This window comes from Microcaecilia unicolor, chromosome 3, assembly GCF_901765095.1.
Source record: "Microcaecilia unicolor chromosome 3, aMicUni1.1, whole genome shotgun sequence".
Lineage (NCBI taxonomy): Eukaryota > Metazoa > Chordata > Amphibia > Gymnophiona > Siphonopidae > Microcaecilia > Microcaecilia unicolor.
In genome coordinates, this window is record NC_044033.1 from 207,571,471 (window position 1) to 207,592,643 (window position 21,173).

A 21,173-nucleotide genomic window follows, 5' to 3' on the forward strand; every position below is an offset into this window, starting at 1 on the left:
CCCCACCGCTAAGCAATAGGAAAGTGAAAGCGAAAGCGCTGCCTAGGCGGAGCGCCCCCTGGTGGGGAATTCCCAGACTCAGTGCACAGGCTGCAGAGATCGGCGGTGGCAGCTACTGGTGAGGCTCAGTTGAGCTGGTCCTGACCCACACCAACGGGCTCCGAGAAACCCAGTTACTGCAACGTGCGTCCCTGTAATCACCGCTTCCCCCTCTCCCCTCCCATTGAACCGGAGCAGAAGACTGGAGTTAGACCGTGAGTGCAGCTCTCCAGAGCAGGGGGAGCCCTGGGCTTCAGCCTCGCTGTCACGGGTGAGTTTGCAAGGTTTGTGACAGAAGGGAACTAGAACCAACATATGGAATTAATGTTGTATAAAGTGATTCTAAGTCGCTGCTCTTATTAAATTCGGGTTGGGGGAATGATTATATCTTTAGCGGTCTCATGGCTGACAGTATAATGAAATACAGCAGACTGGTGCCCTCTAGCGGCTGTTAGTACACCTGTACATGCATATTAATCGGATACTTTTTATCTGTACCAGGATATTTTCGTGTGAGGATGAAGGTTATCTCATTCTTCCTGGCTGTCTTCGTCCTGGATGCTGCCTTCACCTCTCTCCTGACATGGCTGTACCTTTGTTTTTATCCCTTCTCGCTCCTCAGTGCCACCTGGACCCTGGCGCTCCTGCGATTAATGTTGCTCTCCGGAGTGTCAGGCAAGCTCCTGGAGAAGCTGGCTCCACCTCGAGGGTGGCTGCAGCCCCGGCATGTTGTCCTGCACTTGCTGGTCCTCACCCTCACATCTCCTGTATCTGACACGACTCGGTTCCTCCTTCTCCAGGAACCTGTGGACCTGCACGTTGGGGTGGTGTGGTCCCTTCTGCCCTTGTACACAGTCTGCGTTGTTTCTGGCCTCCTCTGGGAGCTCCTGGTCCCCTGGCGCCCAGTGAAGGATAGTAATGGAGCTGGGACTGAGGCAAATGGCAGGAGGAAAGCCCGGGAGGCACTGGGGCGACTTTGGGCTTACTCTAGACCCGACAAAGTGCCACTGTCTGGAGCCTTTATTTTCCTTACCCTCGCTGTTATATGTAAGTGTCTGTGAGTCTCTGAGGGGGCAATGTCTCCAAATGGATTCATTTTGCACATTAATCCTTAATAGGAAGGAGGTAGAGTTACCTAAACAAGTGAATATTATAGAAGAACCTCACACCTTGTTCTCCAATGTGATGTGTTAGCTACTCTTAAATCTTCAGATAAAAAGTAATAAACAGAAATAAAAATAAAACAGAGAAATAAGATGATACCTTTTTTATTGGACTAACAATACATTTTTTGATTAGCTTTCGAAGGTAACCCTGCAGCAGGTAAAAGGATGTTTAAAAAAATGTAAATGACCATGCGGTAAGTTAAAGCCCTTGTCGTACTGCCATATCCTGGGGGAGCCCTTACTGCCTGCTATTTAGGAAGCGGTAAGGGTCCCGCAGTAACCCGGTGGTAAAAATATATATATATTTTTTTAGCACTGGAAATGGTGCACGGCACACACCGGCACTGTACATCATGTGGAGAGAGCCTCAAGTATCAAGAAATGCAGTTCAAGACCAAGAAAATGTGGCAGGAGATACAGAAATTGGGCCGATTTGCCGCGTGCCTTTGCCATGGTAGCCTTACCAAGGGCCCCCTAGAGAGTAATTTTATAAGGGAGCACGTCCTTTAAGAAGGGAAGTAGACACGGCGCTATTTAATAAAGAACCTTATCACTTGCGATTGCAGGTGCAGGAATTTACAGCTATTTGAGAGTTACAAGATTATTGAAGTGCACGCGTAAATAGTGCATTTTATAATTTACGCATGTGCTTGTGAACTCTGTGCTCCATCAAACTCAGCCGCTATTCACACCTACCAGCAAAGTGCGCACCATCACGTCAGTGCGATACTGGTTGATATTCTGTAAAAGGCCATTTATGTATGCATGCAGTTACTTATGTATGAAAATGACTTTATATAAAATATATTCCACTAGGAAAAAAGGCCCGTTTCTGACACTGATGAAACGGGCACTAGCAAGGTTTTCCTCGGAGTGTGTGATAGAGAGAGGATGAATGTGTGAGTGTGTGTGACAGAGAGAGTGAGACTGTGTGCGAGTGTATGGATGTGTGGGAGAATGAGAGTATGTGCCAGGGGCCCCCTGCCTCCCAGTTTCAGGGTCCGCCCGCCCCCCCTCCAAGTTCCAGGGTTGGCCCCCCCTCCAAGTTCCTGTGTCCGCCCTCCCACCCACCCATCCAGTTCCAGGGTTGTTGCCCCCCCCTCCCTCCCACCCAGTTCCAGGGTCCGCCTGGCCCCCCTCCAAGTTCCAGGGTTGTGGCCCCCCCACACTAACTCAGTTCCAGGGTCATTGCCCCCTCTCTCCCTCCCTCCCAGTTCCAGGTTAGTTGCCCCCCCTTCCCCCCCCTTCCAGCCACCCTGTGATGTTTAATTGACAAATTAGGGAGCTGTGATTGTGTGTGTGTGTGTGAGAATGAGAGTGTATGTCAGGGGCCCCCCCTCCCTCCCTCCCACCCAGTTCCAGGGTCCGCCTGTCCCCCCTCCAAGTTCCAGGGTCGTTGCCCCCCCCCACCCACCCAGTTCCAGGGTAGTTGCCCCCCCTCTTCCCCCCACCCCTCCAGGCACCCTGCGGTGTTTAAGTGTGAGCTGTGTAGTGTTAGAGAACGCACCTGCAACGTTGTGAAGCTGACTCCGTGGCTTCATTGAAGTGAAGGTTTGTTAAGGTTCATCAGATTCATCAATCTGTCGCCATCTCTCTCGGCCCTGCCCTCGCGCCTCTGATGGGTCCACTGCCCTCGACGTCAAAACATGATGACGTTGCGGACGTCAAAATGTGTTGACGTCAGGGCGGCGGACCTATCAGAGGTGCGAGGGCAGGGCCGAGAGAGATGGTTACAGATTTACGAAGGCAACGAACCTTACAAACCCTTCACTTCAGTGAAGCCAAGGAGTCAGCTTCAGAATGTTGGCGGTGCTTTTTATTATAGTAGAGATTAGTTAGATAAACCAGATTAAGATAAACCTCTCATCTTCACAGAAATGTGAAAGTCACATTTACAGACATGTCGCCTACAGCAGACTAAAAGCCACCCAGAGAGAGCTGAACATTTCATCCTAGGAAGTTCATACTTACCTTTGGGAGGATTCGTTCTTCAAGTTTTGTCATTCTGAGGCTAGTGGGAGCAAAGCACTTGAGATTTCTTCATTGTCTTCGATACCCTAAAATCTCTTTTTTTTCCACTTTCCCACTTCTCCCTCACAGGTGAAATGTTTATCCCTTATTACACGGGGAAGGTGATTGATATTCTGGGATCCAAGTACAGAGAAGCCGAGTTTTATGTCGTCGTCTCTCTCATGGCTCTGTACTCCATGGCAAGGTCAGTACAAATGTGGGAACCCCAAAGTAAAGAGGGTTGCCCCAAAGTTAGTGTCTCCCTCCTGGCATTGCAGGATCGGGGACCTGAAGGGAGTTGGGGAAGGGGATCTACAGATTATTAATCAGGAGACATTTATCTCCCATTTAAGTTACTTCAGCGAAAGATAAATTCTCTTAAAACTGAATTATCGTCTTTCAGCTTTTAGGCTCCTAATGGGTGGTGGTCTTCTCGTGCTCTCTCTGCTTCATGCATGTATTATAAGAGGGCACATGCGTGTTTGTTTATTATCACTGCTATGTTTCTGGACTGTGCAGGTCTCAGTTTCTCTTTTCGCTTATTTATTCCCCAGCTCCCTGTCCGCTGGCTGCAGAGGTGGCTTATTCATGCTGAGTTTAGCTCGGCTCACCCGGCGACTCCGAGTTCTGCTCTTCAACACTGTGGTTCGGCAAGAAATTGGATTCTTTGAATCGACCAAAACAGGTGATGTCTCTGTGATAGATTAATATTTAAGTTGAGTTCCGAGTTTCGCACTTTCGGAAATTGTATGACATGTCGTCCAGAGGCAGCCTGCATAACAGGAGCTGTGAAAATTTTAATCTGTAGTAAATGTTAAAACTATACATTTTAATATTCTAAACCGTGTTAGAATGAATTTGTGTTAAGCGGTATATCTAGTCAATAAATCAAAACAAAACGTCAGTGAACAAGTTGGATTTATTAGGCTGCAAGAGAGAAGATTGGAGGGAGGGTTATCATTTGGGGTGCAGATATTCAAGAAAAAAGTACCCCATGGAGGAATGGGAGTCTGATCTTGGAGTGAAGCCCTTTGTTGTAAGAATTAAAATGAGAGCTATTACGAATGATACAACTACTACTACTACAAATCATTTCTATAGCGCTACCAGTCGTACGCAGCGCTTCACAATTGAACATGAAGAAAAGACAGTCCCTGCTCAAAAGAGCTTACAATCTAAATCACAACACGCACAATCACATTGGGCTCGCTGGTAATGATATCATAAGTCAAAGGTCACCATGTACACCAGTCAGAAATGACTATCTAGTCATTCCAGAATATTCTTACCATGACTTCCAGGGGTAGAGCCTTAAGTAATTATTTGTTTAAAAAGTGAATAAACCAATCAGAGGAGTCCTTTTACTAAGCTGTGGTAAAAATAGGCCTTAGCCCCTCCCCCACCTTTTACACAGGTCTTTCCTGTGCGCTAAGGCTATTTTTACTGTGGTCGTGAAAATAAAAAGTCCAAATAACATGTAAACCCATCAAAATCTGGGGCTTTTACTGCAGCACAACAGCGGCAGCGATTCCCACGTGCTTCCTGCCACTTCCTGCCCCCAGGGTAGGCAGACAGCATGTGTGAATCACACCCCCCCCCCCCCCCCCGGTTGAAGCAGGGGCGGCAGTAGATTGAGCAGGCAGTCAGCAAAAGAAAAGTAAAAGAACTTCCTGCCCCCCCCCCCATGACTAAGCAGTACATTACCTTTGTGCTGTTTCAATCTCCGACGGTGGCAGGCCACAAGATTAACTGCGGGCTGCATATGGCACGTGGCATGACGCCCTTAAGTATCAACTCCCCCCTCGGCACCCCTGTGTGTGCACTGCGGCACCCTGGTGTGCAGTGGCGTTCCTAGGGGGGCGGACACCCGGGGCAGCGCCCCGCCCCCCAGGTGCAGCTCCCCCCCCCCCCCCCCGATGCAGCACGGACCCCCCCCCCGGATGCATGCCGCTGGGGGGGGGGGGTGCCACAGCGCACGCCTGCTCAGAGTTTCCTGACTTTGTGCGTTCGCTGCAGCTCCCTCTGACCCGGAACAGGAAGTAACCTGTTCCAGGGCAGAGGGAGCTGCAGCGAATGCACGAAGTCAGCGAACTCAGAGCAGGCGCGCGCCGCAGCACCCCCCAGCGGCGTGCACCCGGGGCAGACCGCCCCCACCGCCCCCCCCTTGGTACGCCACTGCTGGTGTGCTATGGTGAACTGTGTGAGAAACACTTGACTAATTAATACAGTGTAGATGCAGTGGAGGAATGGCCTAGTGGTTAGAGCACCGGTCTTGCAATCCAGAGGTGGCCGGTTCAAATCTCACTGTTGCTCCTTGTGATCTTGGGCAAGTCCATTCCTTCTCAACAGGATTCCATGCATGGGATAAACATAAAGGAATCCTGTGTGTTGAGAAGGAATGGATCCTCAGAAGCTTAACCGAGATTGGGTGGCAGAGCCGGTGGTGGGAGGCGGGGCTGGTGGTTGGGAGGCGGGGCTATTGCTGGGCAGACTTCTAAGGTCTGTGCCGTGAAAATGGCAGATACAAATCAAGGTAAGGTATACACAAAAAGTAGCACATATGAGTTTATCTTGTTGGGCAGACTGGATGGGTCATGCAGGTCTTTTTCTGCCGTCATCTACTATGTTACTAGCCAGCTCATTTTCGAAAGGGATCGCCGGTGATCTTCTGACACAAATCGGGATCGGTATTATCGAAAGCCGATTTTGGCCGGCCCCAACTGCTTTTTCATCATGGCGCCAGCCAAACTTCAGGGGGCGTGTTGGTAGGGTAGCGAAGGCGGGGCGGGGGCATGGTTATGGGATGGCCAGCTTCACCTTATAATGAAAAAAAGAGCATTTCGCCAGCCGGACTTGGTCAATTTATTTTTTGGACCAAGTCTGAAAAAACTACCCCAACTGACCAGATGACCGCTGGAGGGAAGCGGGGATCACCTCCCCTTACTCCCCCAGTGGTCACCAACCCCCTCCCACCCAAAAAAAAAACCTAAAAGTTTTTTTTGACAGCCTGTATGCCAGCCCTGACAGCAGTATACAGGTCCCTGGAGCAGTTTTTAGTGGGTGCAGTGCACTTCAGGCAGGCGGACCCAGGCCCACCCCCCCCCCCTACCTGTTCCACTTGTGGTGGTTAATGTTGAGCCCTCCAAAACCCACTGTACCCACATGTAGGTGCCCCCCCTTCACCCCTTAGGGCTATGGTAATGGTGTAGAGTTGTGTGGAGTGGGTTTGGGGGGGGGATTTGGGGGGCTCAGCACCCAAGGTAAGGGTGCTATGCACCTGGAAGCTATTTTTTTTTTAAATTTTTTAAGTGCCCCCTAGGGTGCCCGGTTGGTGTCCTGGCATGTCAGGGGGGCCAGTGCACTACAAATGCTGGCTCCTCCCACGACCAAATGCCTTGCATTTCGCCGTTTTTGAGATGGCCAGGCCCAGTTTCCATTATGGCTGAAAAATGAAGCCGGCCATCTCATGTAAACCCGGCGATCCTGCTCTAAACCTGGAGAGCGATTTGGCTGGCGCCAAGCATATTTTGAAAATACGCTTGGCTCCGCCCCCTCACGGAGCCGGCCCCTAAGATGGCCGGCCATCGATTTAGCCGGCGCCGTTCGATTATGCCCCTCTATGTAAGTCACTTAACCCTCCATTGCCTCAGGTACAAACTTAGATTGTGAGCCCTCCTGGGACAGAGAAATATCCAGAGTACCTGAATGTAACTCACCTTGAGCTACTACTGAAAAAGGTGTGAGCAAAATCCAAATCAATAAATAGATGACATTTATTTATTTATTTGGATTGATTTATTTATTTGGATTTATTTACTGCCTTTTTCAAGGAATTCACTCAACCCTTGGAGCTGGTTTTTCTGTTTAACAGAATAATCAGCCACTACCCCTTGTGACCCCCCTCCCCCCCATCATGAGTTTTGATGTGCTGGATTCTGTTGCAGGTGAGATCACTTCACGCCTTGCGGCGGACACGGCCCTGATGAGCCGCTCCATTGCAGCCAATGTGAATATTTTCTTGCGTAGCCTGGTGAAAGTGGTGGGGATTTATTGCTTCATGCTGAACCTCTCCTGGCAGCTCACGGTGCTCACGCTAATCGACCTGCCTGTCACTGCGCTGCTCCAGGAAATCTACAACCGCTACTATAAGGTAATGAGCCTCCAAATTCATTCCCTGGCTCGCAGTTGGAGGGGAGCTGCCCATCTACTCTACATATAACGATAAAAACAGCTTATTTTTGCCATCACATTCCTTTTGGAGTGAAAGAGCAGTGCAGAAGGAGGCTAAGAACCAGGAAAGTGAGGGTTCAAATCCCGCTAATTCTCCTTGGGCCTCCATGTGACTTGCACAAGGTCGTATTTTCAAAGCATATAAGTTACTATGGGGCTCATTTTCAAAGCACTTAGACTTACAAAGTTAAATATGTTACTATGGAACTTTGTAAGTCTAAGCGGTGCAAAGAAAAACTACAAAAATGGGATGGGATTTTTGTAGCTTTTTGGCAAGTCTCTCTGTACGAGGAGAGACTTGCTGACCTGAACATGTATACCTTTGAGGAAAGGAGAAACAGTGGTGACACGATACAGAAGTTCAAATATTTGAAAGGTATTAATCCACAAACAAACCTTTTCCGGAGATGGGAAGGTGGTAGCACATGAATTGAGGTTGAAGGGGGGCAGACTCAGGAGTAATGTCAGAAAGTATTTTTTCACGGAGAGGGTGGTGGATACTTGGAATTCCCTCCTGTGGGAGGTGGTGAAGATGAAAACGATAATGGAATTCAAAAATGCTTGGGATAAACACAAAAGGAATCCTATTTAGAAGTAATGGATCCTCAGAAGCTTAGAAGAGATTGGGTGGCAGCACCGGTGGTTGGGAGGCAGGGCTAGTGCTGGGCAGACTTCTACGGTCTGTGCCCTGAAAATGGCAGATACAAATCAAGGTCAGGTATACATATAAAGTAGCACATATGAGTTTATCTTGTTGGTCAGACTGGATGGACCGTACAGGTCTTTCTCTGCCGTCATCTACTGTGTTACTATCTATACATATACAGTATCACATACCATGTAAAATGAGTTTATCTTGTTGGGCAGACTGTATGGATCGTTTAGGTCTTTATCTGCCATCATTTACTATGTTAGTATGTTTTGAAAATATGTCAATATGTAACTTTGTAAGTCTGTGCTTTGAAAATGAGCACCTTTATTTTTCATTGTTTCAGATGCAAAATCAGGCTGTAAGCCCCCAGGGGCATGGAACAACCCACTGTGTACCTGAATGTAAATTGCCTTAAGCTCTGATTTGCAAAACAGACAGGCAATCTGTACTGGTGTATAAGCAAAGACTGGAGCAGATCCAAATTCACAGAATCCAAACAACTAATTGTTTATAGTACCATAAATAGGGATTTATTGAGCATATACAAATCATAGAAAAGTTAAACCACAAGACCCGTTCAAATTAAAACACCCAATGGGGACATCTCACAAATTCAGTAACACTGTGCATAACCTTTAGGAAAATCCCTGAACATCCCATGGCCATGTCCCCTTTGAGGTGCGCATGAGATTTAGGCGCAGTTCTTTATAGAACTGTGCATAGGCAGTTGCACTAAATCAGTGCCAATTAACGCAATTAACACTCAGCAGTTGGCTGCTAATTTATTTGCATATGCAACTCAGGATCATGTCCAAATTTGGGTGACCTTCATACAATGCAGGGGATTATGCCCGATGCTGAGAGGTTGTTTTTTCCTTCTTTGTGCCTTTTCACAGGGTGTAGTCAAGGACGTGCAGGATTCCATCGCCCGATCCGGTCACCTGGTCGGGGAGACTGTTCACGCCATTAGGACCGTGCGCAGCTTTGCTACGGAACAGGAGGAAGCAGAGCAGTATAACGCCCAACTCCTGGAGACGCACTGGCTGAAGATCCGACGGGATGTGATCAGGATCCTGTATTGTCTGGCCCGCAGGGTGCGTATGCGTGTTTCTTCTCACTGTGTGTACTGTGACCTGCTTCTGGGACAGGGCAGAGATGCAGGACTGGAATGTTATCCCATGCTGATGTGTTTATCAGAATCCTACCACACCTTTCTATAGTAGTGGTTCTCAACTTTCCTTCTGTTGTGACACACGTGACAGACAATGTTCATGTATGTGACACACTGAACACTAAAATTCACAGCTGAACAAAGCACGTATAAATATTTCATTGTTTAAATATAAGTTTAGTATGAATTTGCCTATCCCATATCCAAAAGCTGTATGCAACATCAGTCCCAGATTTCTCACTTGCCATACAACAAAACAAATACATATTCAAATTCTAGTGTCAATTCAGTATCAGCAACACAAAATCAAACAAAAACACTGCCAGATATTGTGGACATAAGAACACAAGAGTAGCCATACTGGGTCAGACCAATGGTCCATCTAGCCCAGTATCCTGTTTTCCAAACAGTGGCCAAGACAGGTTACAAGTACCTGGCAGAAACCCAAATCGTGGCAACATTCCAGAACCCCAAAGAGTAACAAGATTCTGGAACCCTAAAGAGTAGCAACATTCCATGCTACAAATCCCAGGGCAAGCAGTTGCTTCCAATGTCTGTCTCAATAGCAGACTATGGACATTTCCTCCAGGAATTTCTCCAAACCTTTTTAAAACCCAGATACGCTAACCGCTGTTACCACCTCCTCTGACAAAGAGTTCCTCCTATTTGTTTTAAAAGTATTTCCATGTAACTTCCTCGAGTGTCCCCTAGTCTTTGTACTTATGGAATGAGTAAAAAATCAATTTACTTCTACTCCTTCTACACCACTCAGGATTTTGTAGACCTCAATCATATCTCCCCTCATCCGCCTCTTTTCCAAGCTGAAGAGCCCTAACCTCTTTAGCCTTTCCTCATATGAGAGGAATTCCATCTCCTTTATCATTTTGGTTGCTCTTCTTTGAACCTTTTTTAAATCCAGTATATCTTTTTTGAGATACAGCTACCAGACGTGAACACAATACTTAAGGTGCAGATGCACCATGGAGCGATACAGAGGCAATATAGTATTTTTGGTCTTATTCACTATTCCTTTCCTAATAATTCATAGCATCCTATTTGTTTTTTTGGCCACTGCCGCACACTGAGCAGAAGATTTCAGCATATTATCTACAATGACACCTAGATCTTTTCTTGAGCGCTGACCCCCCAAGGTGGACCCTAGCATCAGGTAACTATGATTCAGATTATTCTTTCCAATGTGCATCACCTTGCATATGTCCACATTAAATTTCATCTGCCATTTGGATGTCCAGTCTTCCAATTTCCTAAGGTCATCCTTAAATATTTCACAGTCCACGTGTGTTTTAACAAGCTTGAATAGTTTTGTATCTTTTGCAGATTTGATCGCCTCACTCTTCGTTCCAATTTCCATGTCATTTATAAAAATGTTAAATAGTACCGGTCCCAGTAAGGGTAGACACTCCACTGTTCACTCTCCTCCATTCCGAAAAATTACCATTTAACCTTACCCTCTGTTTTCTGTCCAATAACCAATTCCTAATCCACACAAGAACCTTGCCTCCTATCCCATGGCTCTTTAATTTTCTCAGGAGTCTCTCAAGAGGAACTTCATCAAAAGCTTTCTGAAAATCTAGATACACTACATCAACTGTCTCACCTTTATCCAGATGTTTATTCATGCCTTCAAAGAAGTGGAGGAGTGGCCTAGTGGTTAGGGTGGTGGACTTTGGTTCTGGGGAACTGAGGAACTGAGTTTGATTCCCGGCACAGGCAGCTCCTTGTGACTCTGGGTAAGTCACTAACCCTCCATTGTCCCATGTAAGCCGCATTGAGCCTGCCATGAGTGGGAAAGTGCAGGGTACAAATGTAACAACAACTTGCAAATATGCTACTCAAACTATATAGCAAACAGAATCTATGGACAGCAGACCTACAACATTTTCAGTTGGGGCTGGAGGAAGCAGAAATAAGGACCAGTTACGGGGGACTCTCAAGATTGCTAGTCTTCCCAGCTTGCAAGCACTGATGGTTGTAAAGGAAACACAGGCTTTCTGTCTATAGTAAGTATTTTGTGACCCACCTCCCCCCTCATGGTTGACAACCACAAATACTGGATCTCTTTTCCTACCCAGCAGCTTCTGAGGAGCAGATGGCACAGGGGACAGAAATATTCAAATAGCCGCTGGGTAAACTAAGAAGGAGTCAATCCATCGTTACGTACAGAGTTAATGACAGAGCCGGGGATTAGAACTGAGCCACAGGGAGAGAAAGTGACTCACCCTGAGTCACACAGAGGCCCTGATTAATAAAATATGAGCAAATATCTACACTTGTTTTTAGCACAAATTTTGTTTTCTTGCACATAAAAATAAAAAAAAAAACCAAAAAAAACCCACATTAACACATTAATCACCCCACACACTACATTATGTTAATTGCATCAAGTGTTTAAAAAAACATCCATGCAAACAAAAAGAAATACCTTAAACTCCAGGTGAAATGTGCATTTTACATGGGGGGGGGGGGGGGTGAAAAACAGCAGTAAAGTTAAAGTGTAGGATTGTGTTTAAAAAAAAACAACCCCAAAAAGGTAGTGAGCTTGATGGTGGACACCTCAAATTCACAGTGGCCCACTGGGCTGCTCTTGAGAGAAGCTCAACAGAGATCCACTAGGAACTCAAGACCTACCAGGGTCCCAAGTCAGGGGTCCCCAATTTGGAGAGTCCAGGTTCCAGGATTTCTTTTCTTTTTTCTTCCTTTTACTGCTATAGAAGTAAAACTTTGCTTCATCTCCAGCCATTAAAAACCAGCACTAACTTTACCACATAATTTCATATGCAGATTTTTTTTGCATGAATTTTCATGGAACGTGCACTGAATTTAAAGCACATTTTTCCATGCAAAAGTCTGTACTAAATACAGGAGTAAAACTAACACAGAGAAATGTTAGCGAAAACCCAAATAAAAACATGCTAAGGCTGGTGCTGTTTATTATATCAGGCCTACCATTAGTGGCAGAGCTGGGGATTTGAACTGAGGCACAGGGATGTAAAGCAACTCACTGAGGTCACTCACACAGAGACAGTGGCAGAGTCGGGGATTAGAGTTCAGGAGTTTGCCAGTAAATCTGTCCAACGGAGAAAATGTTTCTTCACTCAATGTAGAGAGGAGTGTGGTAGCCGTGTTAGTCCACTCTTAAAGGTTATCAATAGAAATCAAACAAAAAAAAACATGGAAAAGAAAATAAGATGATACCTTTTTTTATTGGACATAACTTAATACATTTCTTGATTAGCTTTCGAAGGTTGCCCTTCTTCGTCAGATCGGAAATAAGCAAATATGGTAGCAGATAGTATATATAAGAGAAACATCAAAGCATTACTTTGACAGTCTGACAGAGTGGAAGGGTGGGGGTATGCATGGGGACATCAAAGCATTTCATTGATATTCTAACAGGATGGGTGTTGGTAGGTGAGAGGAGGGTAATAAACAGAGAAATAAACAGAGAAATACAACTTTGTGGTTTATAATGGGTTAGAAAACCCAGATCCTTATTAAGTCCTGTCTGTTGGGTGTTAAAATATTCAATCATTCTTATTTCAAAGGTTTTACGTACCACATTTGCTTATTTCCGATCTGACAAAGAAGGGCAACCTTCGAAAGCTAATGAAGAAATGTATTAAGTTATGTCCAATAAAAAAGGTATCATCTTATTTTCTTTTCCATGTTTTATTTTGTTTGATTTCTATTGATAACCTTAACTCAATGTGTAATTAAACTCTGGAATTCGTTGACAGAGAATGTGGTAAAGGCGGTTAGCTTAGCGGGGTTTAAAAAAGGTCTGGACGGCTTCCTAAAGTAAAAGTTCATAGACCATTACTAAATTGGCTTGGGGAAAATCCACTGCTTATTTCTGGAATAAGCAGTATAAAATGTATTGAACTTTTTCGGGATCTTGCCAGGTACTTGTGACCTGGATTGGCCACTGTTGGAAACAGGATGCTGGGCTTGAAGGACCTTTGGTTTGTCCCAGTATGGCAACACTTATGTACTTATGCAACTGTTCTTTCCTTGTAGGTCACACAGCTGGCCATGCAGGTCATCATGTTATACTGTGGGCAGCATCTGATTCGCACTGGGCAGATGAGCAGCGGGAACCTGGTGTCCTTTATCATGTACCAGACAGAGTCTGGTCGTTATATACGGGTAAGCACCTTCTATCTTTGTCTCCTACAGCCACCTCTGGGATACATATAGTAACATAGTAGATGACTGCAGATAAAGACCTGTACAGTCCATCCAGTCTGTCCAACAAGATAAACTCGTAGCATAAGGTACGATGTGATGCTGCATATGTATACTTGATCATGATTTCTCTTTGCCATTTTCAGGGCACAGACTGTAGAAGTCTGCCCGGCACTGTCCTTGTTCCCCAACTACCAAAGATGTCATCAAAGCCCCGCTCCAGCCCATCCAAATCTGTCCAGCCATAAGGGGCACAGACAATAGAAGTCTGCCCAGCACTGGCATGGTTCTCCAGCTACTGAAGCAGAGTCTGTCCAGCCGTGTCCAGGCACAGTCCGTAGAAGTCTGCCCGGCACTGGCTTTGCTTCCCAATTGCTGGTGTTGCCATCTAATCACCACTAAGTTTGTTTGGTTCCATTCAGAATTCCTTTGTGTTTATCCCACGCATTTTTGAATACCATTTCCATTTTCATGTCCACCAGCTCCCCTGGGAGGGCATTCCAGGTATCTACCACCCTTCTCCATGAAAAAGTATTTCCTGACATTATTCCTGAGTTAGGATGGAATGCATCAAAAATTCTGTACAAAGTGCTGTAAAGAGGGAAAATATTACAACAAGCACAGAGGTTAAGTGACTTGCTTAGTCACCCATAGAATGTAACTGGGAGACAGAGCAGAATCTCTAGGTTTCTAGAGCCACATTGCCATGCCTGATATAAAAATACATCAACAACTTCTCTGATGCAGCCCTTTCTCTTCTCTTACAGACCCTGGTGCACATGTATGGGGACATGCTTCATTCTGTGGGAGCAGCAGAGAAGGTCTTCCTGTACCTGGACCGGAAGCCAGAGGTCCCCACGGATGGGGTCCTGAAGCCTCAAAGCTTAAAGGGCCATGTGCAGTTCAAGAATGTGTCCTTCTCCTACCCAAGCCATCTAGATGTACCTGTATTAAAGGTAAATCCAATGCTTTAGATGTTTGAGTTTTCTTGACTTGCCGTAGAGTTCAAGAAATGGAAGGTAAAGGGGGAGAAAATTATAAACTTGATGACAGGCTTCTAAACTACTGTTTGCTTGTATCAGTTTAAAGTTGCATTCTGATTTTTGTATGATTTTTGGAGCTACAGTATTGTACCTTGTCATCAATAAAAGTATTGAAACTCAGTTCTCTGGGGGCATGTTCTCATGGTTTGGGAGCAAGCTTTGTTGATTTGGGGAGGGGGGAGTGGATGTACAAAGAACACTGCTCCTTAGAAGAATACCAGAAAGCCCTTAGCAATCTAATCATCACTACTGACATCACAATGCAAGCATTCACTGACATCACAGCAGCTCTGACAATGGCCACTGACATCACAATGCAGCTAACCAACAGCAGCAGAGCAGCTTTATCAATTGCTGATGATGTCACAGTCAGCTGTACTGAACCTATTAAGTTCTGGAAATACCATGAGCCAAACTGGTTCCTGCACTGCAGCAGAAGATGGATAGGGGAGATTTCACAGGGCTGGGCTGGAATGTGAGAGCTGTCTTTATCCAAGACCCATGGCCTTGTGGTAGAGATTGCACAGTTCCCTCATAGAATTATTCCGTTGCTCCCAATACAGCTCCTGTGCTCATACATAGCACACATGAGGTAGGAAGGGATAGCCACACCCACATTTCAGGGATGTCACAGATGGTTGACAATTTGTCTCATTCCTGTGTCTTTCAGAACGTCTCCTTTGAGCTAAGACCACGGAAAGTCACAGCTCTGGTTGGCCCCTCGGGAGGCGGGAAGACAACCTGTATCTCCCTGCTGGAGCGATTCTATGAGCCCCAGAAAGGAGAGATCCTGCTGGATGGAAGACCTCTGCGAGATTATGATCATAAATACTTCCATACCAAGGTATGGGGTGGAATTCTCAAGATCTCAGGGATGGTTATCCAGAGCCTTCTCGTGCTGCCAGAATCTATGCGCAAATCTCGCTGGTGGAGGAGGGGATGGTATCTCTCTGTGGTTTAGTGACACTGGCTGCATTAAGTCACACTGCCATATTCTCTCTCTGCACAGATTTCGTTGGTCGGGCAGGAGCCGGTGCTCTTTGCTCGCTCTGTGACAGAAAACATCTCTTTTGGACTGCAAGATTGTTCAGCGGAGGATGTGGTGAGAGCAGCCCAGGAAGCCTATGCTGATGCCTTCATACAACAGATGGAGAAGAAATACATGGCAGGTGAGACCCCCCCCCCAATAGACAGACACATAAGAGGCCTGGGGAGGGTCAGTTTCAAGTTTAGGTTTCCCACTCCAGCCCTAGTAAATTTTCAAAGGGGCCCTTTTACTGAGCTACGACAAAAACTGGCCTTAGCACATCCTTGTGCTGGATTTCCCCGTTCACTAAGGCCATTTTTCCCGAAGCCGTACAATGGCCAATTTTCTATTTTTTTTTATTTAAGGCTGTGCACTAATGTTGCCTCAGTAAAGCCACTTCCTTAGTGACTGCAGAATTCTTGAGTGCATCCTGCGCTTCGCCATTTTAAGCTGCATTAGGTGGATGCGTTACTGCTTAACACAGTTTTAGTAAAAGATCCCCAAAGTTATCAGCTCAGACTTTTTAAAGTTGGACCTATAATATTTATCTTCTGAAAACTCAATAGGGTCGGCAGCTCTGTCTGACTGGATGACCTTGCCACTCCTTGTTACGTGTTAGCTGCAGACCCCGACTCAGGCACAAGCAACTGATTCCAGTGCTAAATTTTCACACTCACCAGGGCGCTGCTGCGGTCATTGCATTACTTGGGTAGAAAGATGTCAGCCCCATACCAGCAACTCCCACAGTAAATTCTGTGAATTGTCACATATCCACAGGATCCCTGGTAACAGGCCACATGCTGAAGTGTTTTTGTTTTGTTTTTAATTGTAGCATTTTTGAAATGTAATTTATTCCCCAAAGACAAAACACACAAAAAAACAAGTTAAAAAAAAATCAGTTTCCTATAAGGACATTACTAGTCCACATTAAGAGGAGATAAGAGCGATTACAATAATCAAGAAAATTTCATATCCCCCCCCCCCCCATACTGATTGTCTCCATCAAATTCACTTTGAAGCTTTCTCCCGTGAGAAACGAAACACATATATTGAGTTCTTTCCACAATAACCCAGCAGTAGCAGGTACTCTCTAAAAAAAAAATTAAAATAAATAAAAAGAGAGAACCTCCCATTATAAATGCCTTAGATTTCAATTCAAGAACATTTTTCCTCTTAAATAATATAGCTCTCTTCCAGAAATATTTAGACCTCTCCACAGTACGACACTTGTTTATTTTTTAAAGTAAAAATTTCAAAATCATCAGTTTATCTTTCTCAGCTGAGAATGTGACAAAGGTAAGTTCTGGAGGAGATATCAGAAGAACCTTCCAAACAAATTTTTAGTCGGATTCAGGCTACCCCGTTCAGGGGAGTCTAAACCACCCCTCCGTCTCATTCTCAGCCCTTTGTTTTGAGGAATAGATGCTAAATTTTCTTTCCAGAGTTACAGGTGCACCAGGATCAAAGGCACGAGTGAGCCCCACACCTTCAATAGGAGGATAGGCAGGGCAGTCTGTTCCTGTCCCTTTCAATTATTTCACTGTGGAACTGTCTTCCAAAAGCAATTAGAGTAGAAGAATCATATACCTGCTTCCATAAAGCCTTAAAAACATGTTTTTTTCAGAGTACATTTGAAAACATCACATGATAAGGGAAAGAAAATCAAATAGATATAATGGATGGTCAGTTTTATAATGCAGCATTATAATTTTGGGCTTTAGTGTGAATGGCATCATATTTGGTTTTTTTTTTTCTTGTTCAGATTATTTTTTGCATTTATTTATTTTGTTTATTTATTTATTTTATTTAAATATATTTATTGACAACATCAATGGTAAACAACTCAACATGCTCTATTTACCCAACATACAAGCAATAAGATAACATGCTGAAACCATATAACGTGTATATGTCCCTTCCCTCCCCCTACCATCCAACCCAATCCACCTCCCCCCCCCCCACTACTTCTAAACCCAATAACTCAGTATGCCTGGGTTGCCCACATTCTACAAAACTTGGAAATGTATCCAGGGACTAGGCTAAGAGTACAAGCCCGACCTCTCCCTCTCCCTACTCCTCATCCATAAACATGTACTTTTTCCCATCCATACCATCCTTAACATGCATTGATAAGCAAACTTCGTCCCCTTGGGCTAAGAATTTGAATATATGGCATCCATATCCCGAGGAATGTCTTCCTACGCTTAGGCGATGATTTCGAATCTCTAGCCTCCCAAGAAACTAAAAGGTGCACCTGATTACGCCAATGCCAGTAGGCATCATATTTGTTTAGTTACTTCTTCAGTGTGGATGTTTCTGTTTTGTGCTTTCCTATCAAACACTGGATTTTTAGTTTGTATTTTTGTGTTTTAAATGTGTATATATATATATATATTTTTTTTTAATGTATATTTTTTTATATATGTAAACCGTTCTGATTTGTTGATGCAATAAGTAACGGTATAGTAAATAAATAAACGATAAAAAGGGGAGGGGGCTTTCCTTACGAATGCCCATTTTAAATCCCTCTTTGGCTAGCTCTGATGCTCTATTTCCCGTGCAGATGTGGGTGAGGCTGGTGGGACACTGGCCGGGGGACAGAAACAGCGTATCGCCATTGCTCGCGCTCTCGTCCGGAGACCGCAGCTTCTCATCCTGGATGAGGCCTCCAGCAGTCTGGACATAGAGAGCGAACACAAGGTACTGTCTGTCTCACCTTGACACACTCTGCCTGTCCTATAGGCTGCAAGCTGAAGGTATGATCCCCGTTTCTGTCTCTTCCCCGTCACAGACCGCGAAAATGAGATACTCTCTCTTTGGCCACAAATACACACACACGGTTTTCGCTTGCGATACTAACTGCATCTCTGTCCCACCAGATCCAGGAAACGCTGTCCAAGATGCAAGGGCTGACTGTGCTGGTCGTGGCTCATCGGCTGAAAACGGTGGAGAACGCTGATAAAATCATCGTGATCGAAGATGGACGGGTGGTAGAGGAAGGGGACCACAGACAGCTCATGGAGAAGGGGGGCATGTACCACCGCTTGGTCCAGAGGCTCTTCACCCAAAATGGGGATTTGGAATGAGGTGGTGGGAGATTATACTGGACACTGCATCCTGGACGACACTGTGTCCATCTCAAGCTTATAAGGGTTAGAAGGCAGCAGAAACCAGCTCTAAATTAACCCAGTCCAAAAAGAGACAATTAAATATGTCAACCCACACGAATTTTATTACAAAAAGGAGCTTGGACTTGAAACCCTAAACTCATACAGAACTGAAAAAGAAATTCTGAGCGAGATCTGGTGAGACAGAAACTGTGCATTTCTCTAAAAACCAGCATTAAATTTGCTATTTTCTAATAACTTAGTGTCTAGATTAATGGCTGTTAGTCCTAGTCTGACACATGGTAGAGTAGATGTGTCTCTTGGGCTTTCTGTGGAGGGCGAGGTGTTGCCAGCCATGGCCAGGACTCCCATTTCTTCTCATGGTTTCGCTTCTTAGTGCCCCATGCTCTGCAAGACCAAAATTTCAGGCTCTCTCTCTGGTTCTCCCCAACTAGCAGCCCTCCAGAATGAGCTTCTGTTATCGAGGGCACCACGACGCACATGCAAAAACACGGATAAGGGTCTCCAGCATGCCACAGACTGGCAAACCTAGTGAAGAGAGAATTATTCTCATTGAGGATGGTATGGTAGGGGAAGCTGTATTAGATTTTAGTTAAGAAGCAGGAGGAGGGAAGAGTGTACGCGCTCTTTATGCCTGATCACTGGGAATTTTTTTTTGTGGGGGGGTGGTGAGGGGCTGGTTGCTGTTTAGTTTGTGGGGTGCCCCGAAGTATTGTAATTTTGGTTCTGATGTATTTACTTGTAACCACTCAGTTAGCAGTAAGTAGGTTCCCGAGACTAAGTACTAGGGGGTTGGAGGGGGTGTGGGGGGGAAGGGAACTTTACACGTTGTATGGTTCAATCGAGATATTCTATTGACAGTATGTAGGATGTTATGAGTATGTTAAGTTGTTTACCTTTGTTATAACAATAAATAAAACTTAAAGTAATTACAAAAAAAAAAATAAAAAAGTCATAGATCTCAGTGGCGTTTCATAAGAGCCAGATCAACTCTTAGCTCATCTTGCCTCTTCACAGGCTTTAAATTTAAACTCACGTTTGCTATTTTATTATAATTTATTTTCATTTTTTACTTTTTTATAACTTTTAAATGGATTAGCATCCAAACATTGAATTGCTTAGCTCATATCTCGTAAAGCATGTAACTTAATGTTTGTTTCCTGTTATAAACATTGTTTCTTGTTGTAGAGCATTACAACAATATGAAACTTGGCTTTTGTTTGCTGTTATAAACATTTAAAGTCATTATAGACCCACGAATTCAATATAGGTCACCCAAATTTGGGTGCCAAGGGGAGACGAATGCACAAATTAATAAGGGCCTCTTTTTCTAAAGCTTAATGCACGCTAATGGAATTAAGGTATGCTAAATACTTGGAAGCCCATAGGTTTAAAATAGGCTTCTTAACATCTAGGGGTATGTTTACTAAGGTGTGTTAGCATTTTTAATGTTAAGGCGTGTTAAACGCTAATGCATCAATACATTCCTATGGGCATATTAGCGTTTAATGTGTCAACTATTAACATTTTATTTATTTCTTTATTTGTTACATTTGTATCCCACATTTCCCCACCTATTTGCAGGCTCAATGTGGCTTACATAGTACCGTGAAGGCGATCGCCAACTCCAGTAGAGCAACAAATACAAAGTGATGTTATAGTCGAATAAGGTTCATACGTTACAATCGCAGAGAAGAAGAGTTATATAGTGTTCATTACGAGCTTTGGTTATGTTGTGTTGCGTGGTTCAGGCACTTAAGTTGGGTCGGTAAGGTATGCCTTTTCGAACAGGTAGGTTTTTAATGATTTCCGGTGGTCATGCGTTATTTTCACAGCTTTTGGTAATGCATTCCACAATTGTGTGCTTATGTAGGAGAAGCTGGATGCATAAGTTGAGTTGTATTTGAGTCCTTTATAGCTTGGGTAGTGGAGATTTAAGTATGTTCGTGTTGATCTGTGTTTTTGGTTGGTAGGTGTATTAGGTCAGTCATGTATCCCGGGGCTTCGCCATAGATAATTTTTTTTTTTTAAATTTATCATTTTACTTAATTACATTCACATTTATCACATAAATATAAGGAAATACAGAACTTAATATAAAAAGGAAAACATTTTCTCTCAACAATATATATTTACATAATTGTCCACAATTGGAAGATCCAAGACCAGGAAAACAATCTTAAAGAAAATAAGAAAAACTCAAAATGGTTAATCTTATACGTCACATTTTCTGAGGGAGGAAGGTTAATCGGTTATTGCAGCCGGTAAAGTGGTAACTGAAGGAAGTTGCTGCAGAGGATTCTTCATCTGTTTCCACAAACTCTTATAATTTCTTAGGTTCAAACAAATAAGCAATAAGGAAATAAAACACTTACAAGGGAATCGCGCTAGGAAGGTCCCACCTAGGGCAATGATTCCTGGCTTAAAAGCTAAGACCTCACACCTCCCAGTCTGCGATTCCCTTGATGTGTCAGGAAATTCGCCATAGATAATTTTATGGA

The 21,173-nt window shown here is 44.5% G+C and overlaps 1 protein-coding gene across 1 annotated transcript; it reads left to right on the plus strand.

Moving 5' to 3' along the window:
* The first annotated feature begins 50 nt into the window (after nucleotides 1–50).
* Nucleotides 51–18,956, plus strand: LOC115466180 (antigen peptide transporter 2-like). Its single transcript, XM_030197271.1, has 12 exons — nucleotides 51–310; nucleotides 541–1,086; nucleotides 3,306–3,420; nucleotides 3,770–3,900; nucleotides 7,160–7,365; nucleotides 8,994–9,191; nucleotides 13,307–13,435; nucleotides 14,242–14,430; nucleotides 15,188–15,361; nucleotides 15,527–15,686; nucleotides 18,108–18,244; nucleotides 18,424–18,956. Exons 2-12 carry the CDS (start codon nucleotides 558–560, stop codon nucleotides 18,628–18,630), a joined length of 2,175 nt encoding a protein of 724 aa, XP_030053131.1. The 5' UTR covers nucleotides 51–310; nucleotides 541–557; the 3' UTR covers nucleotides 18,631–18,956.
* The last annotated feature ends 2,217 nt before the right edge of the window (nucleotides 18,957–21,173 follow it).